Below are 17685 nucleotides of genomic sequence, written 5' to 3'. Positions count from 1 at the left end.
GTTACAGAGTCAAATAAAAGGCTTGCATTTCAGTTTTTATTAGTCAAATATTGACTAATAATATAGCAAGTAAAGAATGTGTCAATAGGATTATTATTGGCATTTATATAGCGCCAACAAATTAAAGTTCGCCAGTGTTTGTGACTAAGTCGCTACTAAAAAAGACTGGACATACCCCATTTGTAATACCTCTGGTTGTCTACTTTTGCAAGTGGTATGCTATGATGGGAGTAATTCTCATTCCTGGGCTACCATTTGATCTCAAAGGCAACATAACCAGTCTGGCAAATTTGAATGTGATAAACTATTGCTATATTTGACCCTGTAACTTTCCAGAACACCATAAAACTTATACATGGGGGGTACTATTGTTCATGTGACAATGCTGAATACAAATGTGTACTTTATTGCAGTAACAGCTAACAGTATTATGACAGTGACAGTTAATATGCCACGCAGAACTAAAAAGAAATTCTTAATTTCTCAAATATTTTTATATTTTATTCATATTAAATTAGGTTTCATATATAAATATTTGACATGAAATTAAAGCCCTGTTTTTGCTGAACAAAATTATATATAAGTGTGGGTGCATTTAATATGAAAGAGGAATTCTAGTTGAACATACATATAGCGCAAATTCAAAGTTTTGTTTTGAGCACAACTTGTACAACTGCTTCAGTCCTTAAGGGGTTAATGTAGTTGCTCTGGTGTGTACTGCCAGTCCCTGCCGAGAAAACGCAGGATTTACATTACTGCCTAGGAACACCTCTTGTGGCAGTCACTCAGAAAACCACAGTTCCTTTAATGTTATGGTAGCTTTTTTCTTTACATACAATAAACTGATTTCTAATGGTCCTAATCTCAGATTCACATGATCCAGTTAGATAACTTTTCAGAATATAGCTTAATGTTTCAAGCACACAAAATGACAACACAAAACATTGCAAAATTTGTGTTCAGACATAGTCCACTTAGTATATTTTTATTTTAATAGAAGAAAAAAAAATAGGGCACATGCTTTTCCCTTTGTAACATTTACAAAATAAAAATAAAAATACATGAATGTAAATAAAACCATCATCAATGAAAGCCAGGTCAACATAAATGCTTGTGCTACTAGCTCTGTGATGGGTGTGTTTCAAAAGTCAGCATTTGTTTTAGAGAAAGGACATTTGCTTTCTTCACAGAGAAGTCGGTGGATGTTTTTATGAATCAAAAGGCATCATTTAATGGGAGTTTTAGACCCAAGAACTTTGGTGTACCATATGTTGCATAGCATATTAAATGTGTTCAACACTATAGATTGAAGTGCAACATATAAAGAAATGCTACAAGCTATGTAACTATGAAATCACTGAGCTATAGCTGCCTTTGTAAACATTAAACATACATACACAATGAGAGATAATCTTGGCACTCGCCCCTTAATTCTCAATAATGTGGTACTTGCTTCGGTGTCCATATATAAACCTAAAACAAGGAGGTGCACTCAGAAGTCTTTTTCAATGTGCTTTGAATAAAGCACATTGATAAAGACCGCTAAGTGCACCTCCTTGCTTTTATTTATTTATATATATATATATATATATATACACACACACACACATATACATACACACACACACACACACACCTCTTCTCTTATTCAAGGTGTATTAAATCCAAGTAGTTTTCATTTTTAGTGTTACATCAAATGGCAATTTGCAGAAATATTGACACAATTATCACACCACAGAGCAAGTAGCAAAACAACTGTAACATTAGTAGCATTGGCAATATGTATGGAGAAGCATGTTGAATACATAATATTTGAGCGTTTAACAAAAATAAAGGACAATATTACAACCTTTTACATGCTCACTGCATTTGGGGAGAGGGAATGAAAAAAAAGGGGGTGGGGGGGTGGGAGAGGAGCCATGCATCACTTATTTGCAATAACACTTCTATTTAAAACTAGGTAACAAACAGATTATGGTGAATCTGTAAGGGATTTAAAAAAATAAAAAAAAACAAAAAAAAAAAACATATCCTAATAAAGATGACCCCCCCCCCTCCCTCCTCCCCATTAAAATAAAAAAACCTAAACATATACATGTAAATCAGGAGGTGTAAAAGTATATACATCGATAAGTAAATACAAAGGAAGATTGTTTTTGTTATCAAATATAAAACTTAGGTCTTTTCAAGTATGCCTTTGTTAATTCTGTTATAAAGAAAAACAGAACAAAAAAATCCCCACAAATAGGTCTTTACAATGAACAGAAACTAACATGGGCTAACCTTGCTATAAATGTAATAACAGGGTACAGAGCTGGTCTAGGCATGTAACAGACAAATGCATAGCTTCCCAGCATGAAATGTGCCTATCAAATAAAAAGAATTAAATTGAATACTACAAAAATATATCTGGGTATATTTAGCCTCAATTTAAATTACAACTTGCATAGGACAAGAAATGTGTTTTAAATTAGAAGTATCACAAGTAAAGCAAAATAAGTTTGTTTTTTAAACAAAAGTTTCAATGCTCTTTGAACACACCATACAATTGGAATTGCTTTTACAAAATTAACAACCCACCAAAATGCCCCCCTTTTCTTTTTATTTTTTAAATAAAGTCACTGGCTTTTTCAGTCTTCATTTACAAAAGAAAACAAACCAGGTTTATTTCCAATTTCATTCTAAAAAAAAATAATATATTTATATACTGGCAGTTTGAACTAGAACATCGTGAAATGTTATCAAACTCAATGCAAAATCCCCACCCCATCACCACCACTTTTTAATGTTTTTATTTTCTTTCACATATTTATGACACTTTGTTGTGATTTACACTTCAAATTGAACATTTGTGCCCAAGCTAATCTCTGCACTAAACAAATAGGTTTCCTGGTTTAGAAGCCCTGGTACTGGTGGAGAGTGCTAATGAAAGTACTATTGTACTTGCACTCAACATTGACAGAACTGGAATGTTCTACCACACTACTGTGCTCAGGCAAGCTTTCAGCTGTGTCTCCAAATCCATGGTAATGTCCATACTGTAAACTTTCACCAATACCATCATGCCAAGATGGCCTATGAGATACCCAGCTGCTAGGACTTCCATCAGCATGCAAGGACCCACACTTTGATGTACTAACAACCTCATCATTATTTTCTGTGAACCTTCCGTGCTCATCTGCACTCTCCCTTTTCCCATTCAGCAAAGCGTTGCTGTTGAATTCTTTGGAAGATACAAGGCACTTGGCTGGACTTGTTTCCATTTCACCAAGCTGTGCCGTGCGTCCATTAGTTGCTTGTCCATTTGTTAAAGGACCGAAGAGCGACATACCGTTCTCATCTGTATTTAAAAAATACACCTGTCAAAAATCTTGGTAAACAAATTCAAAATTCAAAAACAAATTCAAAATCACCAGTATATTTTGCAATTAAGACAGCACTTTAAACACCACAACCACGGTTTCCAGCATTTTCTGGCACCACCCCCTGGTAAGAGTCAAACATATTACAGTCCTTCCGATGTTTGTCATCCAGCATCAAGCTTAGCAATATAAATTTTAAGCAACTTTTCACACCATTCATTCGATGAGACTGTCAAGTTAAGCTCAAATCCAATGAGGTGTAAATAAACTGTATAAAACGGTTTCCCATTTTTCAGTGGCTTGCCTGCACTATTTGCACTTTGACATTCTCATTTACCCATCCTTTTTGGGTCAAATCCAATGAATGCTGTGAAAGGTTGCACTAAAATTGGTAGTTAAAGTTTAATGAGAACAGCCACTTTAGCTGTATGGAGAACGCCAGAAGGACCATGGTTCCCATGTTTGTACTTTTAGCGAGGGGGTTGAATGAGGAGCCTCTTGGTATTACAACCAGTAATGGATGTTTAGAGTGCCCTTTAATTGAGACATGTCATCAGTCACCAAGGGGTAAAATACATTTTCTAACTGGAAAATTTGGTCATGCCCACATGAATGCACTTTCAATCTCAAATGGCATTTGGTTATGAACCTTACCCTGTTTTACAGTACAGAAACAAACATACTACAAAGGTTAGTGTGTTGCACCAAAGAAAAGTGTAGAGATAGGTACTAGACGATTTTAGCAACCCCCTTTGATGATCTAAAACCTATGGGTGTGAATCAAGATTATGTTTTAGCTCCTGCAACAATGAAAAAAAAAAAGAAAAAAAAAGTCTTCACCATTCATTTTCAGTCTGAAAGCAGAACCTATGCTAAATATTATTGACGGAACTAAGCTATTATAGTGTATTAAATCTGAATTGCAGAATGATGTAATTTAGATTGTTTGTTAAAAGGAACATTCCAAGCACCATAGCCACTTTATTATTAATTATAATTCTGCTAGGTGCTGCTCCCTGCTCAACTCCATCAGAGAGCTGGGAGCTCTGTTTGTGTTCAGCCCTGCAGAGCATGCCTCTAATTGGCTGATATTGATCAGCAATCAAACAAAAAAAGCTAGTACTGCACTGCAGGGCTTGGCTCCAGAGAGCTAATGTTGCAATATTATTCATGTAAAGGAAGCATGCTAATTATTTTGAGGCCAGCTGCTGGTATAGGTTACATCAGAACAAGACCTCAAGGATCTGTACTTGGACCCATTCTCTTTAATATTTTTATTAGTGATATTGCAGAAGGTCTTTATAGTAAGGTATGTCTTTTTTGCTGATGATACCAAGATATGTAACAGGGATGATGTTCCAGGCGGGATAAGCCAAATGATTTAGGTAAACTAGAAATAGTCAGAGTTGTGGCAACTAACATTTAATGTGGATAAGTGCCAGATAATGCATCTTGGACGTAAAAATCCCATGGGAAGAGTACAGAATATTTGATAGAGTCCTAACCTCAACATCTGAGGAAAGGGATTTAAGGGTGATTATTTCTGATGACAAAGGTAGGCAAACAATGTAATAGAGCAGCAGGAAATGCAAGCAGAATGCTTGGTTGTATAGGGAGAGGTATTAGCAGTAGAAAGAGGGAAGTGCTCATGCCATTGTACAGAACACTGGTGAGACCTCACTTGGAGTATTGTACGCAGTACTGGAGACCGTATCTTCAGAAGGAAATTGATACTTTAGAGAGTTCAGAGAAGGGCTACTAAACTGGTTCATGGATTGCAGGATAAAACTTACCAGAAAAGGTTAAAGGATCTTAGTAAAGGAGGAGACCATATTTAAAAGAAGAAAAACTACCACAACAAGAGGTCATAGTCTTAAATTAGAGGGCAAAGGTTTAAAAATAATATCAGGAAGTATTACTTTACTAAGAGGGTAGTGGAGGCATGGAATAGCCTTCCAGCTGAAGTGGTAGAGGTTAACACAGTAAAGGAGTGTAAGCATGCGTAGGATAGGCATAAGGCTATCCTTACTATAAAATAAGGCCAGGGACTAATGAAAAGTATTTAGAAAATTGGGCAGACTAGATGGGCCGAATAGTTCTTATCTGCTGTCACATTCTATGTTTCTATGTAAGACAAAACACAACCTCTACAGCAAAATATTCTGTTTGTTCTTTGTGAAAATGTTAGCTTTGGGCACATTTATACAATCAATATATGGAACTGTACTATATACTGTGGACAATGCTGCTTGAACGGACTATATGCAACGTCTTTACACATGGAAGCATTATATGGCTTGTACAAGATAACCCATCTACATAAACATATAATTGGATATTAACTATAAGATGTCAGTAAGTTAATGAAAATAATTAAATTGAATACTACAAAAATATATCTGGGTATATTTATGCTTAATTTAAATCCCAACTTGCATAGGACAAGAAAATTTTAAATGAGAAATATCACAAGTAAAGCAAAATAAGTTTTGTTTTTAAACAAAAGTGTCAATGCTCTTTGAACACAGATATTCTTAGTAATTTAATTCAGTTAAATGAAGCCAAAAAATTAAAATCAATATAGAAATCTGCTTTAAATATTCCGTCAAAAGTTCTGTTGTTTAAAGGGACACACCAGGCACCGACTCCCACCACCCTTAACCCTGCAAGGGAATTATTGCAGTTATTATAAACTGCAATAATTACCTTGCAGGGTTAAATTCTCCTCTAGTGGCTGTCCATCAGACAGCCACTAGAGGGAGTTCCGTGTTCTTAGAACACGAAAAGTGTTTTAAAGGACACTGGACATCCTCACGCTATGCATGAGAACCTCCAGCGCCAGAATCCCCATAGGAAAGCATTCAATAATGCTTTCCTATGGGGAGGTCTAATGCACGCGGCCGAGCATGCGCATTAGGTCTCTCCCGCCGGTTGATGTAGGCAGGGGAAGGAGCATGGGCGGAGCCTAACCCAGCGCCGAGGGACATTGGCGCTGGATTCAGGTAAGTCACTGAAAGGGGTTTTAACCCCTTCAGTTACATGGGATGGAGGGTGGGAGGGATTTACTGAGAGTCCCTTTAAGTTTATAGTTTAAAAACAATAGCTTGATTTATTTTCAGTACAGTCAGTCAAATATGTCTTCAGTGACCATCCTTTGCTTTCAAAGCAGTATCAATTATGCTAGGAAAACTTGCATACAGTTTTGAAAATAACTTCAATGGTAGGTTGTTCCATACATCTTGGATAACTAGCCACAAATCTTTTGTGGACTTGGGCAATCGTGGTTGCTTCTATTTCTTCAGGTTATCCCAGCCCAGAGGTGAATCTGTGCATCACTTGCAGGCCTTTGTGTTCTTTATGCTTTAGATTGCTCTTAATGACTGTGGCTGCATTTTCAGAGTGGTCATGCTGCAGAATAAATGTCGGGCCAATCAAATAGCTTCCTGAATAAGTATAGGTCTATATTGCGCATCATTGAGGAGATTTAATTCTGACCAAATACTAAACTCCATTTGCAGAAATGAAGCATCTAACCTGCAAATACTCCTACCACGCTTCAAAGATGCCTGCTGACACTCATTCTTGCACCAGTCTCCCGCCCTTCAGCGTACAGACAGCCTGCTGCTAAAGCCAAATATATAAAATTTTGACTCATTAGCCCAGTGCAACTGCTGACATTTTTTAAAAATGTGTCCAGTGGCCTTTTTTTTTCCCACATTAGAGTTATGGCTTTTTGGTTCAAGCCTTCCATGAAGAACACTTCTGATCTGAATTCTCTGGACAGCAAATGGGTCCCACGGAATCCTGAAAATTCTGAATAGATGGCAATGCTGGACATCTTCCAATTGCGAGTGACAATTGGAAGATGTCCACAATGTGTATGTGTATCATCTGCTGCACGAAGTTTCCTTGGCCTACAACGGCATCTGCGATAGTCAACATTGCCTGTTTTCTTTGCGCATTTTCAAAAGAGCTACGACAGTTCATCTGTCAACATATGTCTGGCTATAAATTTCTGCTAGAGGAGACCTGCCTGATTAAGAATAAGTACTTTATACTACCTTCCAACTTATCTTGTTGCTGTGCCACGGTTTATGATTTTTTACCTTAAACTGTATTCAGCAGCTTGGCTGTTCCTCACCCCGTTTTATTGACCCTACACAGCTATTTTGCTTAAAAAGAGACACTCCTCTGCCCAAATACAAAAAAAAATAAAAAAATCATATAGATAAAAAACAAAAAACAATATCACTCTTTAGATAACCAAAATGAAAACATGCATTTAATTATACATTTTTTTCATTGCGGTATATCTAAATGTAGCTTGCAAAAAGCTGCAGATCTCATCTGCTGCCTTTGCAAACCCCACCCCTTTCATCCTAAGCCCAGACCTTCTATGGATGTCCAATCATAGACTAACCAATGCAGCTCAGTGACAAGTCTTTGCAAGGCAGGTGCTCTGGATAATTGCTTCCTCTGGAGTTTAGCAAAATTACCACCATGAAGGTGGTAATTTATAAGAGTGCCAGCTTATATTGAAAAATGCATTTTTATATTTTTAAATTATACAGAAAGGACACACCCTTCACACAAAAAGCATTTCAGCAAGCTAGAACACTTTAGGTGTTTGGAATGTCTACTTAATGATTGATTGTGTTTCAACCTGCATAGTAAATTGATGGTCATGAGCATTGTTTGGCATAACTGCCATGCAAACGACAATATGCCAACAACATCACTGACTTTGTGCAAGTGAACCTAGAAAAATTAATGCAGTTTTGAAGGCAAAGGGAGGTCACACCAAATGCTGATTTAATTTAGATTTTTATTTTATTTACCCATTTTGCTCATTCATTAAAACAAACTTTTAATATGACTATTTTTACAGCAATCTTACTTTAATGTCTTCTTCCACAACTGCCTAAAACATTTGCACAGCAGTAAATATATCCAGATTCTATTTTGTTACAAGTAGTGTATTATACACCACAATACAGCAATAGTAATGCTTACTGCAAGCTGTTTAAATTTGCTTAATACTGAAGATAGAAAATTTCTAGAGCTTACCAATGTTACATCAGGAAATGTAGCTGGTATCCACGCCTCTGAATCGCCCCAATGGCCAGTTTGTTACGAAATAAGATGAAGGACTCTCAAAAGTGACCATAAAATAGGGTACTCCAAGTAGGACTTCCCTGCTGTTGCCCCACAGAAAAGTTATTGCATAGTTTCACACTTACCTGGGGACCCAGGTGCCTGCAGTCCTCCACATCTCTGCTAATCACTAAAAGTGGAAGCTCCAATTCCAGATTAGCAACATCAATTTTACCTGGGGAGACTTCTGGCATTTTAACTATCTTATTGTGCTGCAATGCTTTTGCCGCCGGGAGTTCCCATTTGCAGATTTACTTATTATAATTAATGCTACTGCTGGAACCTAATATTTATAGGGTTCAACATAGACCTATTAGGATGAACTGCTCATCTCAACAATATATCCAACTAAAGCTTTCTCTGTGAATTTGGTTACGAGACTTCCACAAACAGGGATTTTGCAATATAAAATCAAAAAAGCGAAGCTTACAGATAAAAATACCCTAATGAGTCATGAAAAATAAAAAATAAAACAAAAATATTTTTTTGCAATGCTTTTCTATGTTACTAATCCAAAAAAAATACAAAAGGTAAACATATGTAATGGCCTACTAGTTATACAGATTGTACTGCTATATAGAAAAGGTAGCACTTCAAAGATTTTGTTTCCTTTTATTGAATATATAAATGTAGTTTCCATATCTGTTACACTCAGAACAATATACTAATAAGGTCATGATTAGCAATGACTTCCATACTGAATTTGCGCAGTTACATTGCTCTGCACAGCAAGTCACTTTTTACTTCGGATGCAACCATTTTTGTTTTTTTTCCAAATTTTGCTGCAATTATAATGGTGCTTTGAAAGTTATTCATACTATATATATATCAGTCTTCTATAATGGTTATTTCATTTGCTATAATGGTTATTTCATCTATGATAAGAGCACATACAGGAGTGTGTGCAACCAGAGTAAATAAAAACATTTGAATTCATAGGGTAACTCAGACTATTGGTGCCAACATTTCCACTATAGGAAGAATTTAGGCCCAGTCAAAATTTTGTAATTTACAATTCTGAAAGTTCAAAGGCTAGCCGAATGTCACATTTAAAAGGAACACTCCAGGCACAATAACAATTTCATCTAAATGTAGTTCTGGTTTAATCCTGAAGATGCCTCCAGTGCTGATCTCTGCTCCCCCCAGAGGCATTCTGTGCCACCGGGCAGGGGGCTGACTCCACTTTCACTAAACTGGCTTGGAAAGAAACCTTTCCCAAGCCAGTTTTGAAAATGTGGAGACATTGATTGAATGAGAACATCAGCTGACCTTTCTCAGTTAGTCAGCAGGACCTCTGCCCATTGGCACTCTGTGCTTCCTAAATCTGAAATTTTCAGAAGCTGGATGCAGTCAGGGGGGATACAGGCGCTGGAGGCAACTTTAGGGTTAAACCATTCAAGAGCCGTATAAACCCTGAGGGTAAGAATGTGCCCAGGTGCTCCCCTGGCACCAAAACAACCTCACTTAGATTAAGTTGTTATGGTGCCTAAACTGTCCACTTAAAGATGTATGCAAGGTTAGTGCATTGCTACTTTAACAGACAAATGATCATACGAAAAGACTCATGGGTGTTCCAAGTTCAATAAGTTAGATTAACATTAAAATATTATGGAAATTCTTTTAGATCAAATGCCACTGCACAGAGAAATTAAGAAAGTTAAGAGGCATATCATGGCTCGGTGTGAATAATGCTGTGGTTGAGTAGTTAAGCTTTTTTTTTTTTTGCAAACAATTAATTTACAACAGATTAAGGTGAAATAGCACTGTGCATACAGAGTAATCTAAGTCAGAACCAACACACTAGTGATTGAGAGATTCAGAGCAAAAAAAAAAAAACACAAACAGGACACAACCTTAGTCTTAAGGTTATGCAATATCTAATATATAAAGTGTAACCGCAATCAGACTGATAATAGTCCACTACTCTGCACACAAATAGGTGTTTTGTAGCTTATTTCTATTGAAAACAGACTATTAAACTTTCTGATACATCTAAATGACCATTAACAGGAAAAAAAAAAAAAAAAAAACAGAAAAAGAAAAAAAGAAGAAAAAATAAATAAAAATAATTTGCAACCTGGAGTATTTTTGTCATCTTCTTAAAAGTGATACAAAATAAATTCCAGCCTAATAGTCTATATTATGTTAACATTATTTATAAAATCATGATGACAGAAAATTTGTAAGACCACCAGAAGACACTGGGATAAGGAGCTCAAAAATAAGCGTATTGACTGATGCAACGGAAAGGGGTTTGCAATGCAGACAATGTGCAAATATCAGCATCAGCCGGTCTAATATACTCGTTCTCCATTGGTTTCAGATCTTCAAGCATCTGAGTCTTGCAGCAGCTGCCATCAATCTGCCCAATCCCACCTGTTATCTCCACGGAGTGAATTTCTACATTCATGTTCTCATCATCCTCCAGGTCTCCAGTCAGGTGCGGTGGATAAGACAAACAAAAGCCATTCACTGCATGGGGAAGAAGGAAAACAAAAAAACAAAAACCTTAAATCTGACTCCAATGCTAAACTAAGATAGTATAGCATGCAAAGGTTTGCACGTTTTAAGACTTGGGTCTAACTGCCACAATAGAATGAAGCAGTAACTAGCATCAAATCAACTATCAATGAACGAGAATCAGTTTACAATTACTAGATGCTTTAGTAAAAATAAGTATGAATATGAGATTTTGGTGACCCACAAGTCACCAGTTTCAGTGGATTCACTTTCTCTCATGCATATGACAGGTGTAGCAAAACTGTAGATATGTAGTATTCTCTTTTCCCCTCTCACACCCACATAAGCAAAATGTACCAATACTATAAACCGTAAACCAGAAAGCATGGTGTGTACAGAGATACCGTAAATGGGAATTTATAAAACTACCTCCATGTTTAAAACTTTTAAATAAGTATAGTAGGGCAGGGATTGGCATTTGATTTGAATAATCAAAACAGCCCAAAAGGTTCAGTATAATTTCTGCACTACAAAACACAATGCTTAGTACATACATTTATATGTACCAAGTCCTCAAAGAAGCACATATCCCAGAAAAATACTATGTTTTTGTCTGATTGCTTTCTCTATTAATTGTTGCATAATGAAAGATAATCCAAGACTCAATTATAGGAGTCTATAGAACATTTGCATGAGTACATAAATAAACCAGATACATAATGTCAAGTTTTGGCTAGTTAAATGTTCTTTAGTTTGATTTAAAATAAGGCACATACCTTCAGTTCTACGCTTCTTTACCGATGATGCCTCTAAATCAGTGAAGGATCGTTTACGATTATTCCCCCCATTGAAATGGTTGGGTGGAATGCTCGGAGGAAGCCCATTTAAGGAGTTACTAAAATAAAAACCGTTGAGTTGACTGTTCTGAAGGTTTAGAAGGAATTGAGAACACTCTCCAAACCCCTGGGAATGTGCGAGGTCTGCTGCTGTCAAGCCACTGGCATTCCTGAAGCTGTGTAAGAAAGACTTGCATTAGAAACGGCATGTTGTACAATGGAAACATTTAGCTGCTAACTGTCTGATGGCAAAGCATGAAGATGATCTCAATAGCAAGGCTCTAAAGTGCCACCCTTACTGGAGGGACCTCTAACACTGTGTGTTGGTTGCCTCTCCAGTAGCAGTGATTGCCTTCACATTGAAATGCAGTTGTGCTCATTAAAACAAACAAAAAAAAACATGGCATCTAGAACAATTCTAAAATTGAAATCAAATACAATCAATTCAATCTTTTTAAAATTACACTAGAACAGGCTTCCTAAAATTGTCTAAATTCCTCACCATAACAAAATAAAAAAAGTTCCTAAATTTAAAATGAACTTCAGAACACTGATACAAAAGCTTACATGGTTTAAACAATTGTCTATGGCATTTAGAAGTGTTAACTATAACAGATTAGAATTTTGACATCATAAATTGAGGTAAACCATATATTCGGTTGTGAAACTGCTGATTACATTGTTGTCATATCTTCAAAACACTTTTCAAAAATGAAAGTCTAAAAACTTCCAGTCAGCCTTGGGATACAGAGTAGCACAAGCTTAATAAATCATCATGAACACTGCAAGCTACAGGTCTTAGACTTTTAGATATTTGTAGTGCTCAAATTGCAGAAAGTAGGCTAATCCTAATGCAATCCTCGATATGAGATAAAGTAATTATATAAAACCAAATTGCTCAATGTACTGAGGTCTGAGTGGCATGGCATATGACAATGTACTGTAAAATGTTCAGTGAAAATTATCACGTGAACTTGAGAACTATGAAAGACAACATCACAAAACCAGTTACATTTTTGTGTGTGCAAATTTTCCAGTTGATACAAGATGGGCATGGATTTTCCTAAAGAAAGGAATATGCTACCAGTAGTGAGCAATGAGAATTATTAACATTTCTTAACAGATGCATTTTAAATCCTTGAGAATCCAGAGACATTCTTTGAGACAGGGTTTAAAAAAAAAAAAAAAAAAAAAAAAAAAGAACCAACAGTGCAGCAAAGGCTGGTAATGGCAATAGGGTAGAAGAAGCTTCTGTACCGAGACGGAAAGACACTTTGCGCCAGTCACAACAGTTGGCATGCATATCAAATCCATGTTGAGTGGAATATGCCACATGAAGTTCAGCCGCTAGAATCTCCAAATATACACTTGACATATCGTAAAGTCTTTAAGATTCAAAGTCTACAAAGTAAAGAAAGTGTTGGAAAGTTGTTCAGTTTTATTGCATTCTTCTCCAGTTTATTCAGGTGTTTAATTCATGTGTTTTCTTGCTTGCACAAAAATAAAATATGGTGGGCTTTACACAATATGACCGTAGTTTTATAAAATGTAAAACTATATTTTGTGTGCACAGACTGTCCCTTAATTTGCATTTTGTATACATTTTGGCCTTGAAGGCAACAGCATTGCTGAGGAACGCATGTTCTGGGTATGCCTGAATTCCCTTTTATCTGTGTATATTTTGAATCCTGACCGTAGTCCTTTTGGACCCCTCTACTATAAGTGAACCTGTGACCATAGGAAAGTGTAAATCTAAAGAGACTTTGGAAGCAGTTTAAGTATTGCAGTTAGCATGTTAATCTCCCATGTTTAGATTAGAGGAGGGCCCACCGATATTGGGGTGCTGTGACATAGTGGTGGGCTTTATACAATATGGCTATATGGTGTAACTGAATCACCAAATTGGTTTGCCAAGGTAGGCGATTTTTAAGTAACCTTGTACAATTTAAAACTATTTTTTGTGTGCACTGTTACTTGCATGTTCCAGGTATGCCACCAATTCTCCACAAAGCTCAGCCATTACAATCTCAAATAGTAGAGAGACATATTTCAAGTTTCAAAGTCTACAAAGTAAAGAAAATGTAGGAAAGTTGTGCAGTTTCATTGCATTGCTCTCCAGTTTATTCATGTGTTTTCTTCCTTGCCCAAAAATGGAAAAATTGTGCTCAAGACACATAAGAAGAGAATGATAATTAAGACCCTGCGAAGACGAGATAATGGATGCGTACAGTATATTTATATATACTTTTAAATAGACCAGCTGGTGTAAACTTTGATGTGGGATTAAAACTATCCGGTCAATGCAGTTTTTGTGCTATTATGCCAGTGGAAGTTTGGAACTCTACAGCAATGTAATAAGCAGAGCGTCGGCGATTTTAACTCACCGTGCACGTCAGCACTCTGATTTTACGTGGTCTTCCGCTTCGTGGCCGCAGTTCCTAAATGCTTCCACTTTCCAATAATATTTTTATTTGCCCATGATATATCCAGCAGAGATGAAATTTCACAAACTGACTTATTGCAAAGGTAGCATCCTATCACAGTACCACATTTGGATTTACTGAGCTCTCAGAATGGCCCATCTTTTTTCACAAATGTTTGTAAATGCAGACAGCATGGCTGGGTGCTTGATTCTACACAGCTGTGGTCATGAATCTGATTGAAACATCTGACTTCTGTAAGAGGCATGCCTCAATACTTTTGTCCACGGTGTGGGGTGGGTGGGAGGGTGTATTTTTTTTTTTTTAAAGGTTTGGCCTGTAGTTGTGGGAGGGGCTTGGGTCCCCGTTATAAGGGCATCCAGTCCTCTCCCACTTCACTGTGGTTTGCCTGGCACACCACAACCAACTGGTGCTATTGACTAAGATGTGTATTGCTAATTATGTGTTATCGAAGACTGTGGTTAGTCTGGCGAGTTGCAGGCTGATGAGCCGGTCTTGTTCAGTTCAGAACCATCTACTTCCAGTTCAAAAAGTCATCAACACAAACTGCCTAAACTCCAAACAAGCTGGTCTTGGCCTAGTATGTCCCACGAAAGTATTTGTTTACCTCACTCTAGTGAACAGCCGCCTCACTAGAAGCTCATGGGGCACTGCCGCATCCAGCCCATCCACGGCTTCTATAACTTGTTTTTACGACAAAACCGTAAGTTTTTTCGTTCAACCTTTCGGATATGGCAAATGTTACTAGTAACGCAAATTTAGCCTATTTCAATCATACACGGCATGCTTTATTCTACTTATTGTATTTGGAAGGCATACCTCATTCTGCATACTTTATTTGGCTCTCACTAGGCCAAATAGACTTTTCTCATATGCATTTTAGTCAGTCACCCTGCAATTTAATGTTTCTCTCTACATTTTAAAGTTTTCTTTGTCTGCCCTGGGTGTTCATGCATTTTTGAGCCTTCATTGTTTAGTAATTATGTGGCTAGGTGTTGCAACTGTGTCTAAGTTTAGGTCAGGCCCAAACTAGGACCTATACATGTGGTAAAGGAAATAAAATATAACCTTGTATATACATTCTCTGTACACATACATGTAAAATTCCTTATTTTCTGTACAGGGGAATATCTTCTAAATGTTCTTACTAACAGACCTTAATGTTTGTGCTCTGGGTATTCAGGTACTCATTGGGCCAACATTGTTTGGCAGATATGCCCCAAGGGACAGCTTGTATGCATTTAATTATGTAATTTTCATTGGGTCAAGCCTGCAGTTCTCTTGTCTGCTGCTCTTGCATTCCCTCACTTTCTAATACCACCCAGACTTTCTTTGAATGGTCTACATGCATTGGGATCAGTCAGTCATGTTTAGTTTAAACAATGTAGTTTTATATCTGATACTAATATTACGGAGATATTCTAGCATTTCCTGTTGCTTTCAGCTCTAATCTTCTATGCCAGCTGTGTATGCATAAGTAGTTATCCTCCTAAGCATTCCAGGTGTAAGTCTTTTTAATGTATGCCTTATTTCACCTGTCTTTTCCTATGTATTATGTACAGCCTCTAGCCTGTTCAGCCACTGTGGCATTCTGGAGGCCTCTGTTCCAGTTTTGATTCGGTCTTCCAACACCTCGTTTTATTGGGCTCCGTGCAGGTGTATTATATGATGTTTTATAAGTGTTTATATACATTTTCTGTTCTTTTCACCCACTTACCTGTATCTTAGTGGTCCGGTGTCCTGGCTTGCTGCCCGCTTTTCTTCACGTTTGCTGAACTTCACCTCCCGCGTGGTTTCCCGGTACCATCATGGAGTCCTGCCCCTGCCGCGTGCCTGTCTGTTCCACAAGGTCTGCTCTCTACTCAGTGTGTTTGCCTCCTGGGTGCTTCTCCATATGCTGTCTGGTCCAGGTGTCTTGGTCCCCCTGCTCTTGGCCGCGCCTCTCGCCTGCAGCTGTGACTCCCCACAAACCGGCGGTAAGTACCCGCCGAGCATGGCATGCCGGCTGCTGTCGCCCGCAGCTCCCTGGGTCCACTTGGCTGACCTCTGGCACCCTTGCTAGGATGTCTACCTCTCTCCTGGTGCTCTGCCTGCTGGTATGGTGTCTGCCACTCTCATGGTGCTTGGCCTGCTGGTATGGTAACTGCCACTAACGTGGAGCTCAGCTGGTTTGGGATTTAGCACTCTCAGTGCTCTGTCTGCTAGTAGGTTTGCCATAACCAGTCTGTTTATTGGTCGAGCCTCTGGGGCGTTTGTTAAGTCATGCAGCCTGTGAATGGTATACACTTTAGTTCTGTGTGTGTGATGTATTCCAATATGGTTTGTAATTGTTATTCCCCCATGATTTGTTTTCTGTTTTGATACAGGAAAAAAAAGAAAAAAAAAATTATATATATATATATATATATATATATATATATATATATAAAAATATAAAGTGTTTGAAGGGCACAACCTTTCATGTAAATCACTGACATGTTAAAAAAAAAAAAAGTAAAATAAAAAAATTGCTGCATGTATTTGCTATTTCTAGTGACTCTCCGTCGGGTGTATTTGCCTGTTCTGATCCTGCATTTGGTTTTACTGTCTGGTGCGCCCCTGCTCACTCGTCTGGTGTAATTGCCTGTCCCTTTCACTTAGTGTTTTCGGCGTTGAGGTTCGCTCTCTTGCGCCTCTAACGTGCTCGCTGGTATGCGCTTGTTACTGGGTCTCTGTCCCTTGACCTGGATCATCGGATGGTTCTGCACATTTTGCCATGTTCCTATACTCTCCCCTGCTTCCCTCTTCTATGGTTTATACCCGGGTTTACGCTTATCTGAGTGACACGCTTATCCTGCCAGGGAGCTCATCCTTCCTGGCAGCGTTTGCCTGTCTTGCCTCGTGTCCTCAAGTGGGATAAGTCACTGTTATTTCGGTCCTCGATCTGGCCCATGCTGTATTATACGTTCCCGGTCACGGTAATACCTGGGTCTACAATTTGGCCCACGCAGGGGCATACGTTCTCTGTCACCATTCTAAATGGATCCACAGTCCGGCCCACGCAGAGGCATACATCCTCAGACTCCAGTCTGAGTCCACGACCCGGCCGCATAGAGGCATACGTTCTCAGACTCCATTCTAAATGGGTCCACGTTGAGGTCCCCTATTAGCAGATAAGTGCTGGCTGTTAGGGATCTAGGTGTCCACTATGGAAGGTTTCTGGCCTCTATGCCATAGTCCAGTGGTCCCACGAGGCCAACACCCATCCTCATACTCTGAGGACGACGCCATTGGCCCAACGAATAGTTATTCGCCTCGCATTGTTGCATAGGGAGGGCCTCACCTGTCAATCCCATTCTATCTTATGCTTTAGTATTCACGGAGAGGCCATCACCCCGCCACCTGTGTCTAGGTGGCCTCTATTTCCCCTTGGGCCAATGCATAGATAAAGCC

At 38.2% G+C, this 17685-nt stretch overlaps 1 protein-coding gene across 1 annotated transcript in view; it reads right to left on the bottom strand.

Moving 5' to 3' along the window:
- Positions 1 to 2066: 2066 nt before the first annotated feature.
- ANKRD10 (ankyrin repeat domain 10) overlaps positions 2067 to 17685 on the bottom strand; it is a 34303-nt gene continuing 18684 nt past the window's right edge. Inside the window, exons 4-6 of the mRNA XM_063459879.1 lie at positions 11753 to 11988; positions 10893 to 10988; positions 2067 to 3340 (exon numbers count right to left, since the gene is read on the bottom strand). Coding sequence (XP_063315949.1) covers positions 2895 to 3340; positions 10893 to 10988; positions 11753 to 11988 — 778 coding nt within the window. The 3' untranslated portion in view covers positions 2067 to 2894. The remainder of the gene's footprint in view (positions 3341 to 10892; positions 10989 to 11752; positions 11989 to 17685) is intronic.

The sequence above is a fragment of the Pelobates fuscus genome, chromosome 1, assembly GCF_036172605.1.
Source record: "Pelobates fuscus isolate aPelFus1 chromosome 1, aPelFus1.pri, whole genome shotgun sequence".
NCBI lineage: Eukaryota > Metazoa > Chordata > Amphibia > Anura > Pelobatidae > Pelobates > Pelobates fuscus.
The sequence above is the reverse complement of the archived record's forward strand: the minus strand, read 5'-3'. Positions and strand labels throughout refer to the sequence as shown.